The sequence below is a fragment of the Lampris incognitus genome, chromosome 15 (genome assembly GCF_029633865.1).
Source record: "Lampris incognitus isolate fLamInc1 chromosome 15, fLamInc1.hap2, whole genome shotgun sequence".
NCBI lineage: Eukaryota > Metazoa > Chordata > Actinopteri > Lampriformes > Lampridae > Lampris > Lampris incognitus.
In genome coordinates, this window is record NC_079225.1 from 10058618 (window position 1) to 10083464 (window position 24847).

The following is a 24847-nucleotide window of genomic DNA, read 5'->3' on the forward strand; positions in this document are numbered from 1 at the left end:
CTGAAGTAGACCTGTTTGTACTCCAGTGAAAACCTTTGCATCAGTCCAAAAAAAGAAAAAGAAAAAAAGTTTCTCCACTTCAATCACATGACGATACCAGCAAATTATAACGCATTATAACTTTTACAAAAAGCACTGTATGTACATAATGGCATGCTGCCTGTCTGGCAAGTTACAAAGACAGAATAGGTTCAAAAAAGAATTTATTTAGTAACAATTAAAAATAACACAAAAACTTTATATGCATTTATACACATCAAAATGTAGCTTAGACTTGAGAAAATCTTTCATAATTAATTTGATAAGAGCCGCTCAGCTTCCTCAAGAGACCTCTCCATTTCAGCGACTTCGAGGGAGAAATTCTCCCTTTCCTGCTCCAGATGTTCTCGTGCTCCAATTAGGTCTTTCATTGTGGACTGGATTGCCTAAAGGTGCACAAAGCATGGGATATTTAAACTACACTACCGTTCAAAAGTTTGGGATCACCCAAACAATTTCGTGTTTTCCATGAAAAGTCACACTTATTCACCACCATATGTTGTGAAATGAATAGAAAATAGAGTCAAGACATTGACAAGGTTAGAAATAATGATTTGTATTTGAAATAAGATTTTTTTTACATCAAACTTTGCTTTCGTCAAAGAATCCTCCATTTGCAGCAATTACAGCATTGCAGACCTTTGGCATTCTAGCTGTTAATTTGTTGAGGTAATCTGGAGAAATTGCACCCCACGCTTCCAGAAGCAGCTCCCACAAGTTGGATTGGTTGGATGGGCACTTCTTTGAGCAGATTGAGTTTCTGGAGCATCACATTTGTGGGGTCAATTAAACGCTCAAAATGGCCAGAAAAAGAGAACTTTCATCTGAAACTCGACAGTCTATTCTTGTTCTTAGAAATGAAGGCTATTCCATGCGAGAAATTGCTAAGAAATTGAAGATTTCCTACACCGGTGTGTACTACTCCCTTCAGAGGACAGCACAAACAGGCTCTAACCAGAGTAGAAAAAGAAGTGGGAGGCCGCGTTGCACAACTGAGCAAGAAGATAAGTACATTAGAGTCTCTAGTTTGAGAAACAGACGCCTCACAGGTCCCCAACTGGCATCTTCATTAAATAGTACCTGTTAGAGCCTGTTTGTGCTGTCCTCTGAAGGGAGTAGTACACACCGGTGTAGGAAATCTTCAATTTCTTAGCAATTTCTCGCATGGAATAGCCTTCATTTCTAAGAACAAGAATAGACTGTCGAGTTTCAGATGAAAGTTCTCTTTTTCTGGCCATTTTGAGCGTTTAATTGACCCCACAAATGTGATGCTCCAGAAACTCAATCTGCTCAAAGAAGTGCCCATCCAACCAATCCAACTTGTGGGAGCTGCTTCTGGAAGCGTGGGGTGCAATTTCTCCAGATTACCTCAACAAATTAACAGCTAGAATGCCAAAGGTCTGCAATGCTGTAATTGCTGCAAATGGAGGATTCTTTGACGAAAGCAAAGTTTGATGTAAAAAAAATCTTATTTCAAATACAAATCATTATTTCTAACCTTGTCAATGTCTTGACTCTATTTTCTATTCATTTCACAACATATGGTGGTGAATAAGTGTGACTTTTCATGGAAAACACGAAATTGTTTGGGTGATCCCAAACTTTTGAACGGTAGTGTATATCAACAGAAACGAACTAATCAAGCAGTATGGTCATAAAAATTACATTAGTAAGTGAAAGATAATAAGGTGGGTTTGTTTTGATGCAGAATTTTGACTTAGGCCGTGTTTGGCTGTTAAGTCCAGTTCGTTTGTGAATGAAGTCCTTCAAACCAAAGTACACCGAGACCGCCTGAAAAAGTGAGTCTCAATCTGCTTCCAAGTGAACTGAGGTGCGGTTCATTTGTGGTGTGAACACTACCAGTACCAAAGTCAGGAAATTATACAAAATTATTAGCAGGACTTTCTAGGAATCCTGACATAGATTCCCTCAGCTCATTATGTAACATTAAACAAAACATCAACACTTCAGAAAATCCTGGCAATCATTTTGCATAATTTCATGAGCTCCTAATGTATGTCGCAAGTGACACCATCACTATAGCTAGCAAATTAAATGAACTACCCCTTACTCCATTTGACTTTGGTTCGTTTGCAAAAAAGACAATGAGAACTGAAGCAGACCAAAGGCAAAATTCAACAAATTACCCTTTTCATCAGATGGTTTGGATCAAAGAACCGGACTACAGGCATCAACACAGCCCAAGAGACCAACAAACTGTACTCACCTCTAGCTGTACATGTTGCTTTGATGCAATGTCATCAAACTGTCTTAATTCATTGAGAAGATCTCTGGATATACTCTGAAATCAAAGACATGAAATATATCTAGTTGACCATGTGTACAAGGATAGGGTATATACAATATCTTGGCATAAAATGAACTTAACCGAACCAAATGCTGCTTAACAATCATGTGATGGAGGAGAAACAAATGTTTTGCAAAATAGTATTGTTGATTTTGCGCCTCACTTTAAGTGTATTCTGTATTGGGACCCCTCCTATTTATCATTTACCTATTACCTCTTGGCCACATTTTCAGGAAATTTGGCATTCAATTTCACTGCTACACGGATGACACCCAGCTTTATCTATCCACCAAGCCTACCTCCACTCTTCCGCCCACTTCCCTTTCTGACTGCTTACTAGAAATTAAATCCTGGTTTTCATACCACTTCTCAAACTTAATAGTGATAAAATCGAGGTCCTCTCACTAGGTACTAAATCTACTTTGGCCAAACCTGATAGTTTTTCTCTGACTATTGACAATTCTATAGTTCCTCCATCGCCTCAGGTTAAGAGTCTGGGTGTCATCCTGGACAGCACATTATCTTTTGAAGCTCACATCAACAATGTGACTCGGTCTGCATACTTCCACCTACGCAATATTAATCGTCTTTGCCCATCACCTACACCTAACAGCACCACCATACTCACTCATACCCTGGTTACATCCTATATTGACTACTGTAATACTATCCTCTTTGGTCTTCCCCTCAAGTGTCTTAATAAACTTCAATTGGTCCAGAATTCTGCTGCCCGTCTCATTACCAGAACTCCTTCCATAGATCATATCACTCCTGCTCTTCAGCAACTCCATTGGCTCCCTGTGAATACCGTACTGACTTCAAGATGCTGCTCCTCACCTTTAAGAGCCTTACTAACCTAGCTCCTTCATATCTTTCTGAACTCCTTCATATCCACACGCCCTCCCACACTCTCAGATCCTCTTCTGCTCTCAAACTCACAACACCATCGGCCTGCTTGACTACCATGGGGTCTAGAGCCTTCAGTCATTCTACCCGCCGCCTATGGACCTCTCTCCCACAAGACAATCACAACACTGACTCTCTTTCAACCTTCACATCTCATCTGAAAACGCACCTTTTCAAACTGGCATACTCAGTCTGATCCACACTTCACTGAGTTTTGTGCAGATTATGATTCTATACTTATCTGTTGTGTTAACTTTTTATTGTCTACCCTGCCTAGTTTTGACTCTATGCTGCCTGATACAGTGCTGCTTGTTTTTTACTGTGTTCTGTAAGGTGTCCTTGAGCGCTCTGAAAGGCGTCCACAAATAAAATGTATCATTATTGTTATTATTTTCATTTGACAACGGATAAAAACCTGTGATTGAATATCTGAAGCCAATGGCCTATCATTTCAAATAATATATTTACCAACACTTCTCTTCTTTGATCGTCATTCTGCTGGGCAGCTTCCCCAATCTTCTCTCCTAAAACTTAACAGCGAATTGGTTATAATGAAATGTTTCACTCAAGCAAAGATAGTCAAAGCATCCTGCTGTTTACATGGGGTTTATGCTCACTTGGGTCCATCTGACCAGCAACGAGTACAATGTGGCACTCTTTAAGGCGTTTCTGGACATCAGCTTTCTCCCTTTCAAGGTCACTGGCCTGCTGCTCCAGCTCAGCTACTCTCTCCTGCAACACAGTAACTACTTGTGTTCAGTCTCCCAGAACCAAATAGTGCAACAGCAGGAATGCACATTGCGACAGATTAAAAAAAAAAAAAAAAAAATCCAGAACCAACAAACATATTGGGAGAAAAGAGCATGAGGATAGATTTCTTCCTCTTATGTTTGAGTGTTAGGAGCAGTTTCATCAAAATCTTATGTAGTACCTGAGTCTCTGTGAGGTTTTTCTGCAGTTCCTCGTTGGCCAACACCAAATGTTGATTTTGGTCTCTCAAATCGGTCTGTTGTCCATATCTGGTGGAAGGTCTATTTATAAAGTACAGATAACGGAAATCACAGTCAGACTCGCACACTGTAATGTGTATATTGTAATATGGAAATACACAAAGCAGTAATGAAGTGTCTCTCATGGGTTCTTATGGGTTTCAGAAAGACATGAAAACAGATGTACGTGACAACAGTTTTGTGTGACTCACCCTTTGTGAACTTTAGCAACAGTGTTTTTTCTAACAAAGAATAAAAGAAACTGTCAAAATATTTACTGACAGTGAAAACTTGAATAATCTAACAATCATTATTCATAAAAATGGTGCTGACCATAGTATTCATAGTGGACTGAAGTAATTGAAACCATGAAAAAAAAAACATTATTGAAAGAGGTGAGGGAAAAAAAACTCCAGTAAACGACTCTGAGAAGTATGGTTTTTGTAATCATTTTGCCTGCTATCGTATAACCGAGCTGGACTAGATAAGGTGGACAGCAGTTGTTACACCCTTGTTTCAACTGTATGTAAAACGAGATCACATAACAATATGTGATTTGCCACAGACACATCTCTTATGGAGTTGTGAGTAACCTGACCTAGAGTCTTCCACAATCTTGTATGTGGGTAAATAAACATGTTTAGTTCTAAAATTATTTGTTACCTAGGTACATTTTCTTTCTGGGGCCTCAGGACAGCCACTGGTCTCGGGAGGCCAGTGGCAGCTGAGGAGACGGTTGCCGTGTCTTTGGACTTTAATGTAGTGGCTGTTCTCTTCATTTCAGCAGCAGCTTGCAAATCTGGTAAAAACAAATCTGTCATTTAATACTCTGCCAACGTCTGACACATCATTATAATTCAAGACAACCCTGGAGACTTTAAGCCTCACAGACTTCAATTCTTAGATACTTTCTATCACTGGCATGTTTAAGACAATAGCCGAGAATCGCTTTAACCAATGGTATTGTCTGATAAATAAGAGCTAAATACCAATGCATTATGATAATTTCATCTTCAAATTCGTAGTAGTTAGTGTGCAGGATTAGGAACAAGAATATTAGAGGGACAGCTCAGGTTGGACGGTTTGGAGACAAAGCAAGAGAGACAAGATGGAGATGGTTTGGACATGTGTGGAGGAGAGATGCTGGGTATACTGGGAGAAGGACGCTGAATATGGAGCTGCCAGGGAAGAGGAGAAGAGGAAGGCCAAAGAGGAGGTTTATGGATGTGGTGAGGGAGGACATGCAGGTGGCTGGTGTGACAGAGGAAGATGCAGAGGACAGGAAGAGATGGAAATGGATGATCCGCTGTGGCGCCCCCTAACGGGAGCAGCCAGAAGTAGTAGTAGTAGTATAGATGAAGAGCAGAAGTTGCAGTTGTGAGGACAGAGAAAGTGTTACTGCAGGCAGCGTCATGCAGACAGATGTGATAGGCACTGCACTGATAAAAATGAATAAAATAAAAAAACATTTTATGCAACGGATGATGATTTACACAGTTACATACAACACAGTCACTGCGTTTCTTTGTCCTAATGAGACAGTTAACTTGATGGTTATGAACAAAAATAATACATTTTAGAGTTGAGGTTTGACTTTACATGTTTTACAGATCCAACTTTCTTTGACATGGTCAGAACTTCTAAACCAATTGCTCGATCAACTGGAGATGTTGCATGTTGGTCAAGGCTCCGATGGATATATCTATAAGAACAAGGTGATTGCTCATATTGACACGGAAGCTGGTTTGAACATCTTTGTGCCATTCTACTTTCCATCGTTAATTGCAGCAACATCAATGTTCTCTCTCCTAAAAGCATAGGGATCTATAAAACGGGCCAAATGGGTCACACGTGCACGTTGCCAGCTTGATTCGGACACTGGCACCTTGCACTATGCGAGTGTCCAAATCAAGTGTCTGCGTCACAGCGCTTAAGGCACTTGGATCCCACTAATTGTGATTTATGTTGCATTTTTGCGTGTTCAAATGTTCTTTTCGTGTTTTGCTTATTGTGTTTGTGTTGTTTGTTTGGGGGTTCGACTCGGAGTAGATAAGCAATTTATTGACCAACCGACTGTAGGACCGCGACTAGGAGGGTGAACCCCAATTCCTTTCTTAACCCTGCATCTTAACCCTCAGGCTCCAACCCTTGGCCTTACTGGCCCTCAAAACCAAGCGTTAAGGGTTATCTTGCGACGTAGAAACGGGACGCCCCTTAAATGCAGTTACGTCATCAAAAGTCGTCCATTGCCGTCGACATAAAATGACGCGGCGTTTCGGCAAAGCAACAGAACCCCAATTCACCTAAGACTGACGTACGATCGCTCAATAGTCATTTCGGTGCGCCAGTAAAGGGGCATTCTCGGGGTCGTGCGGTGTATATGGGATACGGGAGTTGCCATTAAAATGGCATATCTGCCTCTCGACTCCTTCTTCCATGCCAGCTCGCCACTGAATACAGAGACATCAAACACCAACGCATTCGGGCATCTGGTCAGGATGCCTCCTGGGCGCCTTCCTTTGGAGCAGTGTTTCTCAACCCAGTCCTCGAGGACCCCCCTATCCTGCAGATTTTCATTGTAACCCTGCATAGGTGGCCCCGCTCGTACTGACTCGACCAATCGTCTCGCAGCACTTAATTATGCAAGGTGTGCAACGTCTGACAAAATTCATTGCTGATTGGTTGAATAACTACAAACAGGTACCTATTCAGGGTTGCAAAGAAAACATGCAGGATAGGGGGTCCTTGAAGAAACACTGCTTGGGAGGTTTACCGGGCATGTCCGACTGGGAGGAGACCCCGGGGTAGACCCAGAACCCGCTGGAGAGACTACATGTCCAATCTGGCCTGGGAACGCCTTGGGGTCCCCCAGGAGGAGCTGGAGGGCGTTGCTTGGGAGAGGGGCGTCTGGAGTGCCCTACTTAGCTTGCCACCGCGACCCCAACCCGGAGAAGCGGCTGAAGATGGATGAATGAATGAATGAAATACCAACGTACCAGTACCAGCGGACATGTCACTAAGCCAAAGAGGGGAGGGGGGATGGGTTACAAGATCATAGCTTTACAACTTACTCAGCCCACCTCTGTAGATTTCAAAGACATATCCGAGGGCAACTTACGAAAGGTAACCGACGAGAAGGCCGTGTAGAGCAGTGGTTCTCAACCTTTTTGGGGTCCTGGACCCCCTGCGTATTTTTGATCTACCCTGAGGACCCCTCCACCTGATCTTGGGGGAGGGGGGTTGCAATTTGATAGAAACAGTAGAAACTGCATTTTAAATTGCATTATAGCATTTATTCACTCTTTGGGGCAAAAATAAGAGCTTTCAGTTGTAACTTGGATATAGTTAACGAAACAGAATTCCTATGCAGTAACTTTCAGATATATGTAGCAAAACAGAATATGTATTCAGTAACTTTCAGATATATGTAACAACACAGAATATGTATTCAGTAACTTTCAGATATATGTAACAAAACAGAATATGTATTCAGTAACTTTCAGATATATGTAACAAAACAGAATATGTATTCAGTAACTTTCAGATATATGTAGCAAAACAGAATATGTATTCAGTAACTTTCAGATATATGTAACAACAGAATTTTTATGCAGTAACTTTTAACAATGCAAACGGGAGCGAGATCTCTTATTAAAATACAACAAATGACACTTGTGAAACAGATGTAATTAGAGAAAAAAGTCCTGTTACCCTTTATAGTTTAGGTAGATAAAGGTCTCAGTCACATTTGAGTAAAATAATCCTACTTCTATAAATGTCACAGGATCTTTTTTTTAAAGATATTTTATTTTCACGGACCCCTTGCAATTACACCACGGACCACTAGGGGTCCGCGGACCCCCAGGTTGAGAAACACAGATCTACACCGGTTAAAACGCCAACTGCTCTACCAGATGAGCTGAAGGTGGCACGCGAACAAGCCCGAAGGCTCCTCTTTGACAGTTGATCCTTGTTACCTTGTAACACGCCCCCCCCCCCTTCGGAGATCTCAGCATACCGCAAAATACCCTCGGTCGTTTCTAGCGACTCGACAAAACTGTTCCGATCGTCACTACGTAACCACTTCCCACATAATGTACGGATGGACATCGGGTGATAATAACAGATTTACCTTCACGTGTAGACGGCGAAGAGTGGGTTTTCTTCCCCCCGACAAGTCGGAGCGGACGGACCGAACGTCGACTTTAGCGGCCGGGCGCCGAGTTTTGAAAAAGTGCGGGTGCGATGTCGTCACTTCCGTTTCAAGATGCGGCTCCTAGTCAAGAATTAAGACGTGATCAGCGGTTTGGCCGATAAAATAACGCTATTCTGATACAATCGTATTAGCGTTCTAATCTAAGGGTGACGCGGAAACATCTTATAAAGCCGTCGCTATTGGGGAAGACTTGCGCAAGGGTGTAGAACGCCGAAGAAGAAGGGGGAGGGAACTGCGCATGTGCGCAGGCGGAAAAATTCAAAATAGAAACGTTTCCTCCGACTCGACGTCGATGAAAGCGGCGATGTTTGGAAAGCGCTTTTCGACGCTTGACTGTTAATTAGAGAAGGTAACTGTTAATAAGAGAAGATAACAGTGTTGATAAGAGAAGAGGTATGTGTTTTCTCGGGGTTTGGCTGTTTCTTCAACATATTTGTATGCTAGCTAACGCTAATGTGGGAACTAGTTGGCATGCCATTGGGTATGGCAGAGCTGGCTACGTTCTTCATATTTTCACTAAAAACTGTGGTTAAAGCAGTTATGCGGAAAACATGAGTGTTTTTTTGTTGTTGTTGCAATTAAGGCAGTGTTGGGAAGGTTACACCGAAGTCATCAGAATAATGACGTCTTTACTCAATTCAAAATCTTGAAACGCCTTCAAACGGGAGCGTTTCAGTGGTCCCTCAGCCCTATTTCACTGAATTTGCCTGAACTTAATCTAATTTGCCGTCACCTGATTTAACCTCAACCTAACCTTAACCCAGGGCTTATCTTGGTTAGCTCGGGCTGAGGGACCACAGGGCTAACCCCAGTCAAACAGTGGCTCATTAGATGCCTTCAGATATTTGTAACGGCTGTCAGTAAAACGTGGATTCATCGCATGATCACGGAACTGCATCTCGGATTATTTTTTTACTACAATCGATAGAAATTAAAAGTGTTCCAACCAAGCAGTTACATACCTGTGTATAGCAACCAAGGTCCTCAGCAAACACTACTGGTTAGAATCGGATGTGTAACTACGCAAGAAGGTTCTGGGTTCGAGCCTCGAGGTTGTCCCGGGTCGTCCTCTGTGTGGAGTTTGCATGTTCCCTCCGTGTCTGTGTGGGCTTGCTCCGGGTGCTCCGGTTTCCTCCCACAGTCCAAAGACATGTAGGTCAGGAGAATCGGCCATACTAAATTGCCGCTAGGTGTGTGTGTGTGTGTGTGTGTGTGTGTTTATCTATCTATATCTATCTATCTATCTATCTATCTATCTATCTATCTATCTATCTATCTATATACACACACACACATATATATATATATCCATCCATTTTCCGAACTGCATCCGCGGGGATGCTGGAGCCTATCCCAGCAGTCATTGGGTGGCAGGCGGGGAGACACCCTGGACAGGCCATCACACAGGGCCGACACACACACAGAGTGATACCTAGGGGTTATTTAATTTAGTACATTATGAAGCAGCAGAGTAAAACTGGTTCTGTTGACAGGCCACCCTGAACAGGCCGCCAGATTATCACACAGGGCTGACATACACACACACACACACACACACATTCATACCTAGGGACAATTTAGTATGGGCAATTCACCTGACCCACATGTCTTTGGACTGTGAGAGGAAACCAGAGCCCCCTGAGGAAACCCACGCAGACACGGGGAGAACATGCAAACTCCACACAGGACGACCCGGGACGACCGGTTGGACTACCCCGAGGCTTGAACCCAGGACCTTCTTGCTGTGAGGCGACCGCGCTAACCACTGCGCCACCACCGTGTCACCCCCCCCCCCCCCCCCCTCTCTCTCTCTCTCTCTCTCTCTCTCTCTCTCTCTCTCTCTCTCTCTCTCTCTCTCTCTCTCTCTCTCTCTCTCTCTATGTATATATATTTATATATATATATATATATATATACACACACGTCGGCCCTGTGATGGCTCGGTGGCCTGTTCAAGGTGTCTCCCCGCCTGCCCCCCAGTGAACCTGAGAGCAGGATAAGTGGTTTGGATAATGGATGGATGGCTGTGTAACTGCTTGGTTGAAACAAAAGCCTGTACCCACACAGGCCCTTTCTAGATAAGATTGCCCAGCCCTACTCTAAAAGGTTCTTTGATTGGCTCTCTGCAAAAGAGTTGAGTGAATAATTGTCTTGAATATTTTACTTGCAGATTCCATAAGTTCTTCTATAATTGTCTCACCTACAGCTTAGGTTAATAACAGCCAACAGGATGGCTGTATTGAAAATTTACGGGGAATTGCCATTAAGTCACATGCGAACTTCGTCATATTCCCTTGAATAAAAAAGGAACCTATGTAATTGTTGAGCAATCAGACTCGAACATCAATCTATTTTGATATCAGTCTCTTCGGTATATTGCATCCAGATTGAGGTCTATGATCATTGTAAGCGTCCCAGAAAACACATTTTAACTGATCAGCTTTTTACTGAATGTTGGGGTCCTGCGTGTATATTCTACGATTTTAGTCATTCCAAATGAGAGATTTGTTGCTGTTGCTAACAGGACACTTTTTCTTGTGTTTAATTATAGTTTATAGTAATTTTTCTAGGTATGGTTAAATATTTGAAATCAATGTTCAGGTATGTCTAACCCCTTGCGTAGTTGGCAAAAGTAATATATTTGTATTTTCAATTTGTCATAGGTTGTGTTGTGTTCATCCAGTGACTTGATAATGGTAGAACCATGCAATAATGATCAAACATTAGAACTTGATGCATGCTTCAGTGATTGTAGGTTATTTAAACTTTAAATGACAATATTTGAGAGATCATTTTCCTGTGACTAACACATATTTTGTTTTACCACATGTGAAGATGGAGCCACTTGACACTGCCAAGAATGAGTGAGTGATATAATCTTGTTGAATAAAAGCAGTTATCAGTTCCTCTGCCTACGATACAGAAATAACGATGAGTAAATAAAATTCAGTTTGTTAAAATGGGAATCCTTTTAAGTTTGAAAAGTTAACAGACTATCGGTCTCAGTAACATTTGTAAAACAGGGTGGCATTGATGTCACATTTTTGCTGCAGACACTGATTGAGTATGAGTCATTAAATACTGACCGATACTAAATACCAACCTGATCCATTACTTTTGCTGAACAGCGCAGACTTAGACCACTACAATGAGCAAAGTATGTTAGGCAGAATCAGTTTTTTTTTGTCTTGTCTTTTCACCATTAAAGAAATACATGCTTCCATGTGCCAACAATTCAGTAAAGCAAGCTATTTTGCTTTTACTTATGACATGTTATGCCATTCGATATTGGATTTTAGTCTTGGGTAAACCTTCTACCGATATTCTATTCGCCTGGTATTGGCAAGACGTCAGATACCAGTATTGGTATTGGTGCATGTGTAGTAAAACAGTTTAAAAACTAAACTATTTATTATAATTATTACATTACATTGTGTGTGTGTGTGTGTGTGTGTGTGTGTGTGTGTGTGTGTGTGTGTGTGTGTGTGTGTGTGTGTGTATAATCCAGTGAGTCAATTATTTTCCTCCTTATTTGTTGAGCACTTTCCCTACCATTGAGTGTTTCTTAGGGGCGGGACAAAATATCGATGCAGCAATGCATCGCGATACTTCCTCGCGCGATGCGTAATCGATTCGCTGATGTCAGAGGTCGATGTTTTTGTTCAGGGTGTCCGCGGGTCCTTAAAAAGTCTTAAAGTCGTGTATCTAAATTAAAGGCCCTAAAATGTCTTAAATTCACTAAAAATGTCGGGAAATGGTGTTAAATTCATTACAGTAAGGTCTTAAAAAAAGAACTGTCCGGGAGAGGACTATTTCTTCTTCTTCGTTTGTGTTGTGCAAAGAGTCATGTAGCTTGGCTTGCGTGCAGAGCGCGAGTCATTCTGGTGACTACTTGCAGTCGTGACCGGAGTTGGCTGCTTTTTCCGCTGCAGCTAACGTGAGGTTGATGTGGGAAAGAGTAATAGAAGCTAGGTTAAGAGGAGAGGTGACGATCAGCGAGCAGCAGTATGGGTTCATGCCACGAAAGAGCACCACAGATGTGATGTTTGCTTTGAGAATGTTGATTGAGAAGTATAGAGAAGGCCAGAAAGCGTTGCATTGTGTCTTTGTAGATTTAGAGAAAGCATATGACAGAGTGCCGAGAGAGGAGGTGTGGTATTGTATGAGGAAGTCAGGAGTTGCAGAGAAGTATGTAGGAGTGGTGCAGGATATGTATGAGGGAAGTGTGACAATGGTGAGGTGTGCGGTTGGAATGACAGATGGGTTCAAGGTGGAGGTGGGATTACATCAAGGATCGGCTCTGAGCCCTTTCTTGTTTGCAATGGTGATGGACAGGTTGACGGACAAGATCAGGCAGGAGTCTCCATGGACGATGATGTTCGCGGATGACATTGTGATCTGTAGCGAGAGTAGGGTGCAGGTTGAGGAGAGCCTGGAGAGGTGGAGGTATGCACTGGAGAGAAGAGGAATGAAAGTCAGTAGGAGCAAGACCGAGTACCTATGCGTGAATGAGAGGGAGGACAGTGGAATGGTCAGGATGCAAGAAGTGGAGGTGACAAAGGCATTTGAGTTTAAATACTTGGGGTCAACTGTCCAAAGTAACGGGGAGTGCAGTAGAGAGGTGAAAAAGAGAGTGCAGGCAGGTTGGAGTGGGTGGAGAAGTGTGTCAGGAGTGATTTGTGACAGAAGGGTATCAGCAAGAGTTAAAGGGAAAGTTTACAAGATGGTTGTGAGACCAGCTATGATGAAAAGACAGGAGGCGGAGCTGGAGGTGGCAGAGTTGAAGATGCTAAGATTTTCACTGGGAGTAACGAAGAAGGACAGGACTAGGAACAATTATATTAGAGGGACCGCTCAGGTTGGACGGTTTGGAGACAAAGCAAGAGAGGCAAGATTGAGATGGCTTGGACATGTGTGGAGGAGAGATGCTGAGTATATTGGGAGAAGGATGCTGAATATGGCGCTGCCAGGGAAGAGGAAAAGAGGAAGGCCAAAGAGGAGGTTTATGGATGTGGTGAGGGAAGACATGCAGGTGGCTGGTGTGACAGAGGAGGACGCAGAAGACAGGAAGAAATGGAAACGGATGATCCGCTGTGGCGACCCCTAACGGGAGCAGCCGAAAGTAGTAGTAGTAGTAGTAGATGTATTTTCTAAAAATGGCTAAAAACCACTTTTCTCGGTATTTCAGATGATTCTGAGCATTTGGGGGGAGGGAGTTGGAGTGGGGGGGGTAGGGGCAGGGGTAAGGCGGTTAGCTGGCAGGATGAAGAGGAGGGAGATTTAGACGGGTGGATAACCAAACCGCTACATTGTAGCAGGGTTCTTCGAGTAGCCTATATAGAATGGCAGCCGAGAGAAGAAGAAAAGTTCATGCCAAAATTGATCGTCCGGAGGGAGGGGGGAGGGACCTCCGCTGCGCGCTCTGCTGTGATTCGTTTTTTCATCAAACGCGCACAGCGAATCAGCCAATCACAGCAGCGTATAGTTTCTGGCAGCTTTTTCAACATGGAGGAGGACTTCAGCTTATCTGATTGCAATCGCGCGAAATTCCGCGAATCAAATGTTTAAATATATTCAGTCTGAACGTCAAGAAATGCGGTTACAACATCAGCGTGTCACAAAACATACATTTGTTTAACCATTTCGATAAAACTGCACTCGCGCGAATCAAACGTTTACATATTCAGCTGTTGGGCGTTAGGTCTTACCAACCATATGTATATATTTTGTTGTAGAGCTTGGTCTTAAATTCCATTCCAAGTGGCGTTAAAAAGGTCTTAAAAAGTGTTAAATTTAAATAACTGAAACCTGCAGAATACCCTGTTGTTAAAACATGCAAGCGTTTAAATGGATTCCTGTGCCTGTTACCGTTTATCTTACCAAAATCACTATTTCAAGACTCCTCGTGGTGGCGCTAATCAAATGAACGCGGGTAAAATACTTGAACGGAAGAAGCGTGCGCGCGACCCGTGCGTGAAGAAGCTAGCTCAAATGGCTGGTAGCGGGACAGAAAAGACAATCAGAGGCGCACTTTTCGACTGCTGGTGACATTATAACCGCTCAGAGGAGTGCACTCACTTCTGAGCATGTTGATCAGTTGCTGTTCCTGAAGAAGAAGAACATGCAAATTTAGTAACTGAAATGTGTCCACGTTTGCATAAAGTAGTGCTTGTTATGCACTGCAGTGTGTATTTTTGCATTCATTTGTTTTTTGTATTCTGTAAAGTACCTAATTTGCACAGAACTGTTCTGCTTTCTGGCAGTTTAGCCTTTTGTTTTATTTTATTCGTCATTCTGTGAAACTGACAACAGTGAGTGAATATGCAGTGAATAAATACATAATTCCTGTTTTTTGCCTTTTTAGTGGTATTTTCTCTTCAGTTACACAGATATCGTGATGTTTCATAGATTAATTAAATCGCAATGCATTGAGAATCACAGAATTGCTTTATTGTGGCAGGATGAGGAAAAACACAGGAGACGAAGGCGAGTTTGAACTTTATTCCTCAGCTCCAAAAACCAAACTGAAACAGGAACAACCTTGCACCAGAGAGCCCGGGAACGTAAACCACGCTCACAGCCCTGCTGGGTGAGAGGCATAGCCCCTAGTGTCCGCCACAGTATCATGATTTAATCGTAATCGTGGGCAAAGTATCGTGACAGTATCATAATCGTGAGATGAGCGTATCGCCCCACCCCTAGTGTTTCTTTTAACAAAGTTTATATATATATATATATATATATATATATATATATACACACACACACACACACACACACACACAAACAACACAGTTCATTCCTGTAATTCAATGTGGACATTTGGGGTTTGCAAATGATAAAATATTTGTCAGTTAGCCATAGATTGCACATTTTACTACTGGGTGAATATGCTTTGTTCTTTGGGAGGATTTTCTAGGTGGTTGAATAATTAATGTTTCTGTCCGCCAATGACCAAATATAAGGGCTTAAAGATGTGACATTCTTTAAACGGTTGTTTGTAAAGCTACACGTGAGCATTAAACCTCTTTTTGAATGTTCCCTCTGTTAGACCCACGTATGTCTCTATTTTGCCGTTGTCCTTTCTCGTCTCTGTAGCTTGAATTGTCCAGGAGTTGCAGACAGATATAAGCACCTATTTTGTAATTATAAATAAATCATGCCAATGGACAAATACCAAGGCCCCCCCATTGGACCGTTGGCAATCACATGTTTTTGAAATTTTGAACATTGCACCGCTCCCTTCCCCACTGGACGTTGTGCACGTGATGTGCATGACGAGGCAGTAAGATGGTATGTCCTTTCCTGAGTAGCTTTATTGACAGCTGATGATTGCTTATGGCATGAAACAGGTCTCATAAAGAATTTACTTGACTCACTGGATTTTATATATATAGATATATAATATAAATTGGTAAACCTAGTTTACCAATGACTTGTTTGCAGTTTTAGAAGTTATTTTCTCTTGTTTATGTTAAGTGACTCTTTAGATTTTCTCATATTTACATTATTCTCAAACAAATCCGATTGTGGTGGCCACCACAGACAATTCCTTTTTAATAAGTTATTAGCTGGCAACAACTGTGCCAAAACTGTTTTCCAGTGTGTGGCCACGGCCAAAAATGCTTGAACAGATTAGAAATGTTGGTCTACTTATAGTGTGCATGAGGGCGTAAACCACCCACAATGTATCCTGTTATGTGTTTTAAGGCATTCAGACTGTTTTGTTTTGGTGCCATATTTAATGTCATCACGGTCCAAAATGTGGACAGATCCTGATAGGATAATTTATTCATGTGTACCAGAGTGCACCTGGAATTAGTACTGGACCAGTAAAACCAGACTGTTTATGAACTTTGATCTAGATGAAGCCCTCCAAATATTTCTGCCATTTTCCACTGTTTTAATCAAATGGGATTTTGGTTAAAAGTGAAACACTGGAAGGTGTATAACCAAAATGTTGCCAACAATTATCCAAAGTAGTTGTACTGAGCAGACTCGTAGTCTAATGCACACAGCAGTTTATCTAGTATTGACTGGTTTTGATCTCTATGTGATTAGAGATCAAGATTTATTCATAGCATCAACAAAAAAGGCCAACATTATAAGTAATCAATGCAGGGCATCCGGGCTGTATAGCGGTCTACTCCGTTGCCTACCAACACGGGGATCGCCAGTTCGGATCCCTGTGTTACCTCCAGATTGCTCAGGCGTCCCTACAGACACAATTGGCCGTGTTTCTGGGTGGGAAGCCGGATGTGGATATGTGTTCTGGTCGCTGCACTAGCGCCTCTGGTCGGTCAGGGCGCCTGTTCAGGGGGAGGGGAAACTGGGGGGAATAGTGTGATCCTCCCACGTGCTATACCCCCCTGGTGAAATTCCTCACTGTCAGGTGAAAAGAAGCAGCTGGCGACTCCACATGTATCGGAGGAGGCGTGTGGTAGTCTGTAGCCCTCCCCGGATCAGCAGTGACCGGGACGGCTCAGAAGAGTGGGGTAATCGGCCAAGTGCAATTGGGGAGAAAAAGGGGGGGGAAAATAATAAGTAATCAATGCTACTATGAAAAAATAGCTAGTTGTTTGTCCATCTCCACACTTGATTTGAAATGTGTTTTTATTATGTTTCAGTGAAAATGTTGGATCCTCCAAGCGGCGCATTTCCTCGGTGAGTGCAACATGTATTACGTCGGCAACGGTATTAGTTTACATTCCGCTAACCACAAATTAGACAAATGAAAGAATCTTTTCTTCATTTTCAGATTTTGAAAGCAGCACGGACATCAACCAAATTGAGTGACTCAGATCAAGTGGAAAGTCAGGTAAAAAATATTTCCTGATTTTAAGACTTGACAATATTGCAATATTGCTTTGTTGACATTTCAAATTCACATAATATTGGTACTTCATATCGCCATCATTGCTGCCGGTCTGGATTTTCTGCCCTTTCTGTGTAGTTCAGCCTATTACATCATTAAAGTACCAACGCAGTGATGTTTGCTAGAATTGTTCACAACTGTTTAAAAGAATACTGTCGTTGATGTGACTTGTTTTTCCATCAAGGTGGAAGTTGCCAAGCCAGTGGAAAAGAGGACTTCAAGAAGAGTCAGTTTTGCTCCCGCTGATAATGTTCATGTCTTTCCAAAGTGAGACCCTCAAAAAAAAAAAAAAATGATGGCAGTTTTATTTTTGCACTATGATTATGAGATTACTTATTTGATTTTTGCTATATATTTACAGGGATGCTAAAAATGATTCCCCTGTCCAAAGTCCTCTACGAAACTTACCAGCTAGTAAGTATGTTGTTATGATGGTCTATTAGTTTGCTTTATAATCCCACTCCCTTTAATGACCAGGGAAAAGATATGTGAGGTTTTAGATTACCCTCTTACTGAAAAAGGACTCGGGTGCTAAATGATTCCTTCAGACAAAGTCCATTACTAAAAGTATTTGGTCATATGAAAGCCAGAACCAAGGGTTTCTAATATGAAATTATAAAGCTCTGATCTATGTTGGCGGCACGGTGGTGCAGTGGTTAGCGCAGTCGCCTCACAGCAAAAAAGTTCTGGGTTCGAGCCCCGGTGTAGTCCCACCTAGGGGGCCGCCCTCAGTGTGGAGTTTGCATGTTCTCCCCGTGTCTGTGTGGGTTTCTTCCGGGGGCTCCAGTTTCCTCCCACAGTCCAAAGACCATTTAGGTCAGGTGAATCGGTCGCACTAAATTGTCCCTAGGTATGAGTGTGTTTGTGTGTGTGGGCCCTGTGATGAACTGGCGGCCTGTCCAGGGTGTCTCCCCGCCTGCCGCCCAATAACTGCTGGGATAGGCTCCAGCACCCCGCAACCCTGAGAGCAGGATAAGCAGTTCAGATGATAGATGGATGGGGTATGTTGTCTTCTTAAAGTTGTCATGGGCTCATTTTATATGCAGCTTAGTCTGTTGGCCGCCAAATTGAACCTGTCTGCTCTTGCTTGCAGGCAGGTTCAGGTTCAAGTTTCTACTTGAACCTGAACCTGCCTGCAAGCATTCTACATTCTACTTACAGACACAAGTTCCATCTGGTATGCTACCCATCATTAGTATTTGTAGTGATAATATAATTTTTCATTTTAGCAGATACAGATTGTGGTCCGATTCATTCAGAGACGAGTTACCGTAGTTACAGAGGCTCTACAGCACAGTCTTTACCTTATGGTCTGCATCACTGCCGGTTTCCTTCATAGTGTCTCGGGTCATGGCTTTATAGTCGAGGCTCAGCGTTTTTGGTTTTTACTGATTTTCACCGAAAAATACCCTGATTTTTTTTTTTTATTTAAAGGAGCAGATTGGTTTAAACTCAATTTCACCCAGATTTTATGTTTCCACAGATCCAGAAGTTGTTCCTGTTCATGTGAGGTTATGTAACAGTGTCCTCTTATGGCGAAATTTGGCATGCTGGATGGCTTTGAAAAATAAAAGCCGAAAACGCTGAGCCTTGTTTATAGTCAACAAGCGGTCCATAAAATAGTCGAACAAAATACAAATTTTTGTACTCTTTTAGAGCAACAGACCCATGAGACCATTTGAGATCAAATTCAGAAGTTTGGGGTGTGCATGATCTAAATGGACAGAAACTGTCAAAATTAGCCAAAACTGCTATTAGGAGTTATAGATTTTTGTTGACTTTGCCCCTGTGGACAAAAGTAGAATTGATTGGAATATTTAAATTCCAAGAATGGAAACACAAGTAAATACATCTGGCTCTATGGGAATCTGCCATGGGGAATAACATTGTTTTTAATCTTTTACCTTTTTTCTCCTCCCCACCAGTGGAAAATCCTAACAGGAGGTAAACTAATTGCTTATCTCGAAATTGCAAATTTTGACCAAAATCCAGCTTTATTTTAGATCACATTCATGGATTAATTGGTTGATTAACCAAACCATTCAAACATTATCTTGTCTTTAATGGCAATAGAAACAATATCTACTTTCGTTATTCTCTCCTTTCTAAAGGATCCAGATGGGAGTTACTGAAGAAGGGATTCAACCTGTAAATGGTATTGAAGGAAAAAAAACGTGATCATGTTAATTTCATTAACAACTTGTCCAAGTTTAAATGATGTCTTTTAAAATTCATCCTCTTATTTTAGGAATGGAGACTCTGTTAAAAGCTCCCCTGCATGCCTCTCAACAAAATAAGGTAGGCTTGGAAACACAGTTGCTTTTTCGGTCCATTTCAGTAGTTTGGTGATATCTATCTATCTATCTATCTATCTATCTATCTATCTATCTATCTATCTATCTATCTATCTATCTATCTATCTATCTATCTATCTATCTATCTATCTATCTGTCTGTCTGTCTGTCTGTCTGTCTGTCTGTCTGTCTGTCTGTCTGTCTGTCTGTCTGTCTGTCTGTCTGTCTGTCTGTCTGTCTGTCTGTCTGTCTGTCTGTCTGTCTGTCTGTCTGTCTGTCTGTCTGTCTGTCTGTCTGTCTGTCTGTCTGTCTGTCTGTCTGTCTGTCTGTCTGTCTGTTTTTATAATTCATGTTGGGTTCATGGTTGGTTGAGAAAAACAAACTTAATTTGTGAATGCGTACTCTGATAATATGGATTTTGACAAGTTGGCTAAAACGAGATTTATTTGCAGATGAGGCACTCATGTGAACCAGTGCATTAGCACACGTTTAACAAGAAAATCACTTGATTTTGATAATAAGAGCTAGGGATACTCCCGGCTGATTGGCCGCCGATCATTATCGGCCGATTTTCATTCTAAATAGTTTTGACGATACAGTGGATGCCTTGGTAAGCAAGAGACAAAACACCATTGCTGTTCTCTATTTTTCATTTATTGTAAGAATTAGGCCCGACATTTTGGCATTATCAAGGCATTTATTCAAATGTAACGCAAGTGCAAAAATTTTAACAACATTTTGTGCCATCTTTTCTTGTTGTGTAACACAATTGCTTTACTTTAAAACTTTAAAAACTACCAGAACGACCAAGATGGTCATTTTGACCGTTTTGGATTTTCATAGTTTAATAACTTGGTGGAAAAAAAAGATGCAGGCCTACCGCTCCCTGAATGCTCCTAAAACTGCATATATTTGCATTAAAATTAGTTTTAGATCAATTGCACAAAAAAGTTATGGTATATAAGATCTACCTAAAATGACCACGAGCGGCAAAATGACCACGAGTAGTTTGCGCATCATCATATGCGTCATGTCACTATTTATGACGTGTGTTGTTGGCATCATTTCCTTCACAACATTCAGTTCTTTTTTATATATATATTTCGCTTTTTGTAGGCCTTATGTTTGTTAGATTTGCAAATGTGTTTTCCGTTTTGTTTTTCAGGTATTATTTCCAACATGTCTGCGTACAGCTGCCGTTTCAGACGCACCATGACTATCACTGAAGCGTTGCAGTATTTACAGGCGTTGGACAGCGGCGATTTTAAATTGTTTGAAAAATAGTATTGTAATGTTCGCAGATGTGTAGACTCGCTAGCCCGTAGGCTAACGGGTAGGACCCTATGATTGACTGGTTAACGTAGTCACCCGTGGTGCAGGAGACCCGTGTTCGCGTCCCGGCTACGGCGGATTCCTGGCTGCCCCCTGAATGCGCTACAGTATTAAACATTTTAATTTTAGTGTCAGTCCTTTCCTAACAGACGTACTAACATATGCAATGCATTAATATCTCAATAGAGTATTTATCTTGACAGAATATGGAGTTTAAAAAACTGGTGGTCATTTTGACCACCCATGGTCGTTTTAGGTAGGAGTGAAATCCCGGTCATTCTAGTAGCACACGATCTCGTGAAATGGGGAGTGTCTCAAACCATAAAGACGGTATCGAACGATTCGGAATTCGATCCATTGTCGTTACACTGCTCCCCTCCTTTGGGAAGTGCATCCCCACACTTCAGCATACCAGCTCCCTCATGTCTCTGGGCGCACACGCTTATGATAGCCTCACGGTCTCACCATCCCACTTCTGACACCAATGTAGTGAATTCAGGGCGCAGCCAGGAATCAGACCTTGGTTGCCCGCACCACAGGCGACTGCACTAACCAGTCAACTAAAGGGTATGACCGGTTATCCAAGGGCTAGCAAGTCTAGTCATTTGTGGTCGTTTCACTACCCCCTCCTTCAGGAAGCGCGTCCCCGTGCTTCAGCATACCAGCTCCCTCACGCCTCTGGGTGCATGCGCTTCCGATGGCCTCGTGATCTCACCATCCCACTTCTGATACCAGTGTAATGTTTTACTTACAAAAACGGAGACAACAGTTGGTTTCAAGCACAAATCGGTTTATTAAACCTCTTGTACCACGCCGAGAAAACACACAGAAGCAGCAATGTCTCGCTCAAGAGCAAAACAGCAAAGACACACAACATAGCCAATAGGCACCCAGCGGGCCAGCAGCCCCCGTTCCACCAACCACGGGCACGCACACTGCCCGACATAACATTCATTCTCGTGATTGGCAAGAGCAGGGAGACGATAGACCGACTCCACTGATGCAGAACTCCCAACCATACAGGGTCGCTACAGTACTTTGTATATGCTATAGAGTCTACTACAGCGTTGGCTAACCATGTGTCATGGAGAGCCCTGTGTATGCAGGTTTTCATTCCAACCCGACTCCACACCAAGTGATTTCATTGATACATTTTTCCTCTTTGGTTGAAGGGTTGCCAATCAGTGAAATCACCTGGTGTGGAGTCCGGCTGGAATGAAAACCTGCGTACACATGGCTCTCCGTGGCACATGGTTAGCCACCCCTGGTCCACTAGAACAGAAACGGCCACTATCTGTTTATGCAGCTGACTATGACTTGCCTTCAACGTTCTCTGGCAATCAGTGGAAATTAATCGAAAATATGATTTCCCTGCTCACACCATTCGAAGAGCTCACGCAACAGATCAGCTCATCAGCTGCAGATGTTATACCATCCATTAAAGCTCTTACGCGTCTCCTTGAGAAAACGGCAGAGACAGACCAAGGCGTGAAAACGTCAAAAGCCGCTTTGTTGGAAGCGACCTAGAAGCAGTTCAGTGACATTGGATCTGAGCGCCTGTATGCAGTTGCTACAATTCTCGATCCGAGATGAGAAAACGCATAGACCTACTACGTAAATATTTCTGTTATGCATGCCAAATGACTGATAAAAAAAATATGTAGTAAAAGAAATGCTGTGTCATTTTCTTAAAATTTAATTTTGCTTTAAAAATAAGCAGAAATGCTTGTAAAAGTTGTGCAATTTGATAAGATAGGCTATAAAAATGCAAATAGCCTAACCTACGAAAATGCATAAAATAGACCTAATGTTTTTTTTTTTTGTTAATAAAAGCGTATCTTCTTTCGGCTTGTTCCCTGTTTCTCAGGGGTCACCACAGCGGGTTTGATAGTTTCCATCGGTACCTTGTGAGGGCACAGCACCGATGGCAGTCTTGTCAATCCGCATAATGATTTGGCAAAATGTTACGTCGAATGCCCTTCCTGACACAACCACTAACCCTATGGGTAATAAAAATAAATAAAAAGGTTAATAAAAAGGTATGAAGACTGATATTTCCCAGATGTACTCAAGCCACAGCTATGTGTTCTGCTTTCGGGTATCCTGGTCGCCTGTTCAGGTCCCGGCCAGCAACAGCAGTATTATGAGAATAGTTTGGAGGTGAGTGGTTCCGATCCCCCAGAGAAAGTGCCACGAGCTGGCTCTTTGCCGGCTATGTGTGCTGAATTACTGGATGAAGATGTGGAACATGGTGGCGACACTAGCAACCAAAACCGCATCACAGATGAACCTCTACTTGTCAGAGCCAGCTGTCCCGTGAAGCGGACAGCTGCTTGCTTTCTGGCAGGACAATAAAAGCCGCTTCCCTGCACTCGCAGAAACAGCATGAGCCTACCTCTGCAAGCCATGCGCAAGTGTAGATGGTGAGCGATTTCTCAGCGGCCAATGTTGTAGATAAGAGGAACAGGCTGACTTCCAAAAATGTGGAGATGCTTATATTTATAAGGAAAAACTTGCTGTCGTGCTTAAGAAGTAAGCTAAGCTAAAGAATGGTAGACATGACAAGTTGTAAAAACATGTAAATGTTGAGGAATGCTTTATACAGTATTTGGCTATAGCCTTTCTTTGTTGCTGTTTTGTATTGTCTAAATTTGTAGTAGGCCTAAATTTAGAAATACCCTGTATTTTGTTCTGTCTATTGGAATTGATCTTTATTGCCTTATATAGATTATAATGGTTCTTATGCTTTGTTATGCTTTGAAACATAGTGCATAGTGTTGAGCACATATCGCTTTTATTCCATAGGAAAACTAAAATATTTGCTAAACTTCTCTTTAGCCGAGCATAGGCTATTATATTGGTTTCAGTTTCTTCATAATCTACATGAACACGACCCACCAAGTTCTGAGCACCAGTGGGGTTCTGTGGCACTTATCTATCCCTAGACTGTTTCTGTGCTGACTGGATTCAGCCATGTTACGCTAACACAAGAGCAGAAGACTAAATATCGTTCCTTGAGTCACCCCTCGGCTGATTTAAGACATAACATAGGTGGTTGGGAGCGGAGCAATGGCCGTTTACCTCCCTTCTCATCATATCTGATCACACGATGATCAGATATGATAATGCGACCCAATAATGTTGGGGATATGAAGAGAATGGAATATGTTGCCTTCCAATAAATAAACAGTTTTCAATTTATACATTCTCAGCTCTTAATATTTCTGTAATGCTGTTAAAAATAGTTTACTTTATACTTATATTGCTATAAATACTAAGTAAACAAATAATGCTACACAATAAATAGAACACTTTAAATGGAAGATTCTTTCCCACCCACCCTGTGATCGGCGATCGGTATTAGCCGATTCTGATTCCGGTGATCGGCTCCAAAAATCCTAATCGGAGTATCCCTAATCGGAGCAATAGTGATGGCATCTGTTTTCAGAGCTTTCACCTTTGCTTCATGTATCAGGCAAAAAAAGGCAGCTCTCATGGAGCAAAAACTGTAGACAATGTTAAACTGGTCTGCTATCTCCAGTCTAAATATTCATTTACCTTGATAGTTCTTAATTGTGAAGTAATTATTTCACTCTTACTGAAGTAGTGGTGACAGCATTTTCTGAAAGTCCCTTCCTACTGAATGAAATAGAGAATACACTTCAGAATAATGCTCACTCAGGGATAGACGCTAATATTTTTAAGCACTGGCCCCATGGGCCACCAAGCCCCTAAATTTGGTGGCCAAAGTACATTTTTGGTGGCCCAAATGTAAAAACACAGAAAAGGCAATTTAACACAACGTAACAATGACACATCAAGAAACGAAAAGACATCAACAAAATGAAAATATATAACTATTTATTTAAATTGAAAACTCAAGTTCAT

At 42.0% G+C, this 24847-nt stretch overlaps 1 protein-coding gene and 1 long non-coding RNA gene across 4 annotated transcripts; one reads left to right on the forward strand and one right to left on the reverse strand.

Annotated features, from left to right (window-relative positions):
• Nucleotides 1-202: 202 nt before the first annotated feature.
• knstrn (kinetochore localized astrin (SPAG5) binding protein) lies at nucleotides 203-8609 on the reverse strand. Of its 3 annotated transcripts, none has more exons than XM_056295111.1 (8): nucleotides 8375-8609; nucleotides 4906-5041; nucleotides 4455-4484; nucleotides 4185-4284; nucleotides 3871-3985; nucleotides 3722-3777; nucleotides 2267-2341; nucleotides 203-425 (listed from the first exon to the last, which is right to left on the reverse strand). In XM_056295111.1, the coding sequence occupies exons 2-8, from the start codon at nucleotides 5019-5021 to the stop codon at nucleotides 294-296; spliced, it is 624 nt and encodes a 207-aa protein (XP_056151086.1). In that variant the 5' UTR covers nucleotides 5022-5041; nucleotides 8375-8609; the 3' UTR covers nucleotides 203-293. The 3 variants fall into 3 exon arrangements, with proteins under 3 accessions (XP_056151086.1, XP_056151084.1, XP_056151087.1); XM_056295109.1 differs by having other exon boundaries at nucleotides 3722-3783; XM_056295112.1 differs by lacking the exon at nucleotides 4455-4484 and having other exon boundaries at nucleotides 3722-3783.
• A 100-nt stretch (nucleotides 8610-8709) lies between these two features.
• Nucleotides 8710-15025, forward strand: LOC130125036 (uncharacterized). Its single transcript, XR_008811413.1, has 3 exons — nucleotides 8710-8807; nucleotides 11294-11322; nucleotides 14919-15025. It is a non-coding gene; the product is annotated as an uncharacterized LOC130125036 (long non-coding RNA).
• The last annotated feature ends 9822 nt before the right edge of the window (nucleotides 15026-24847 follow it).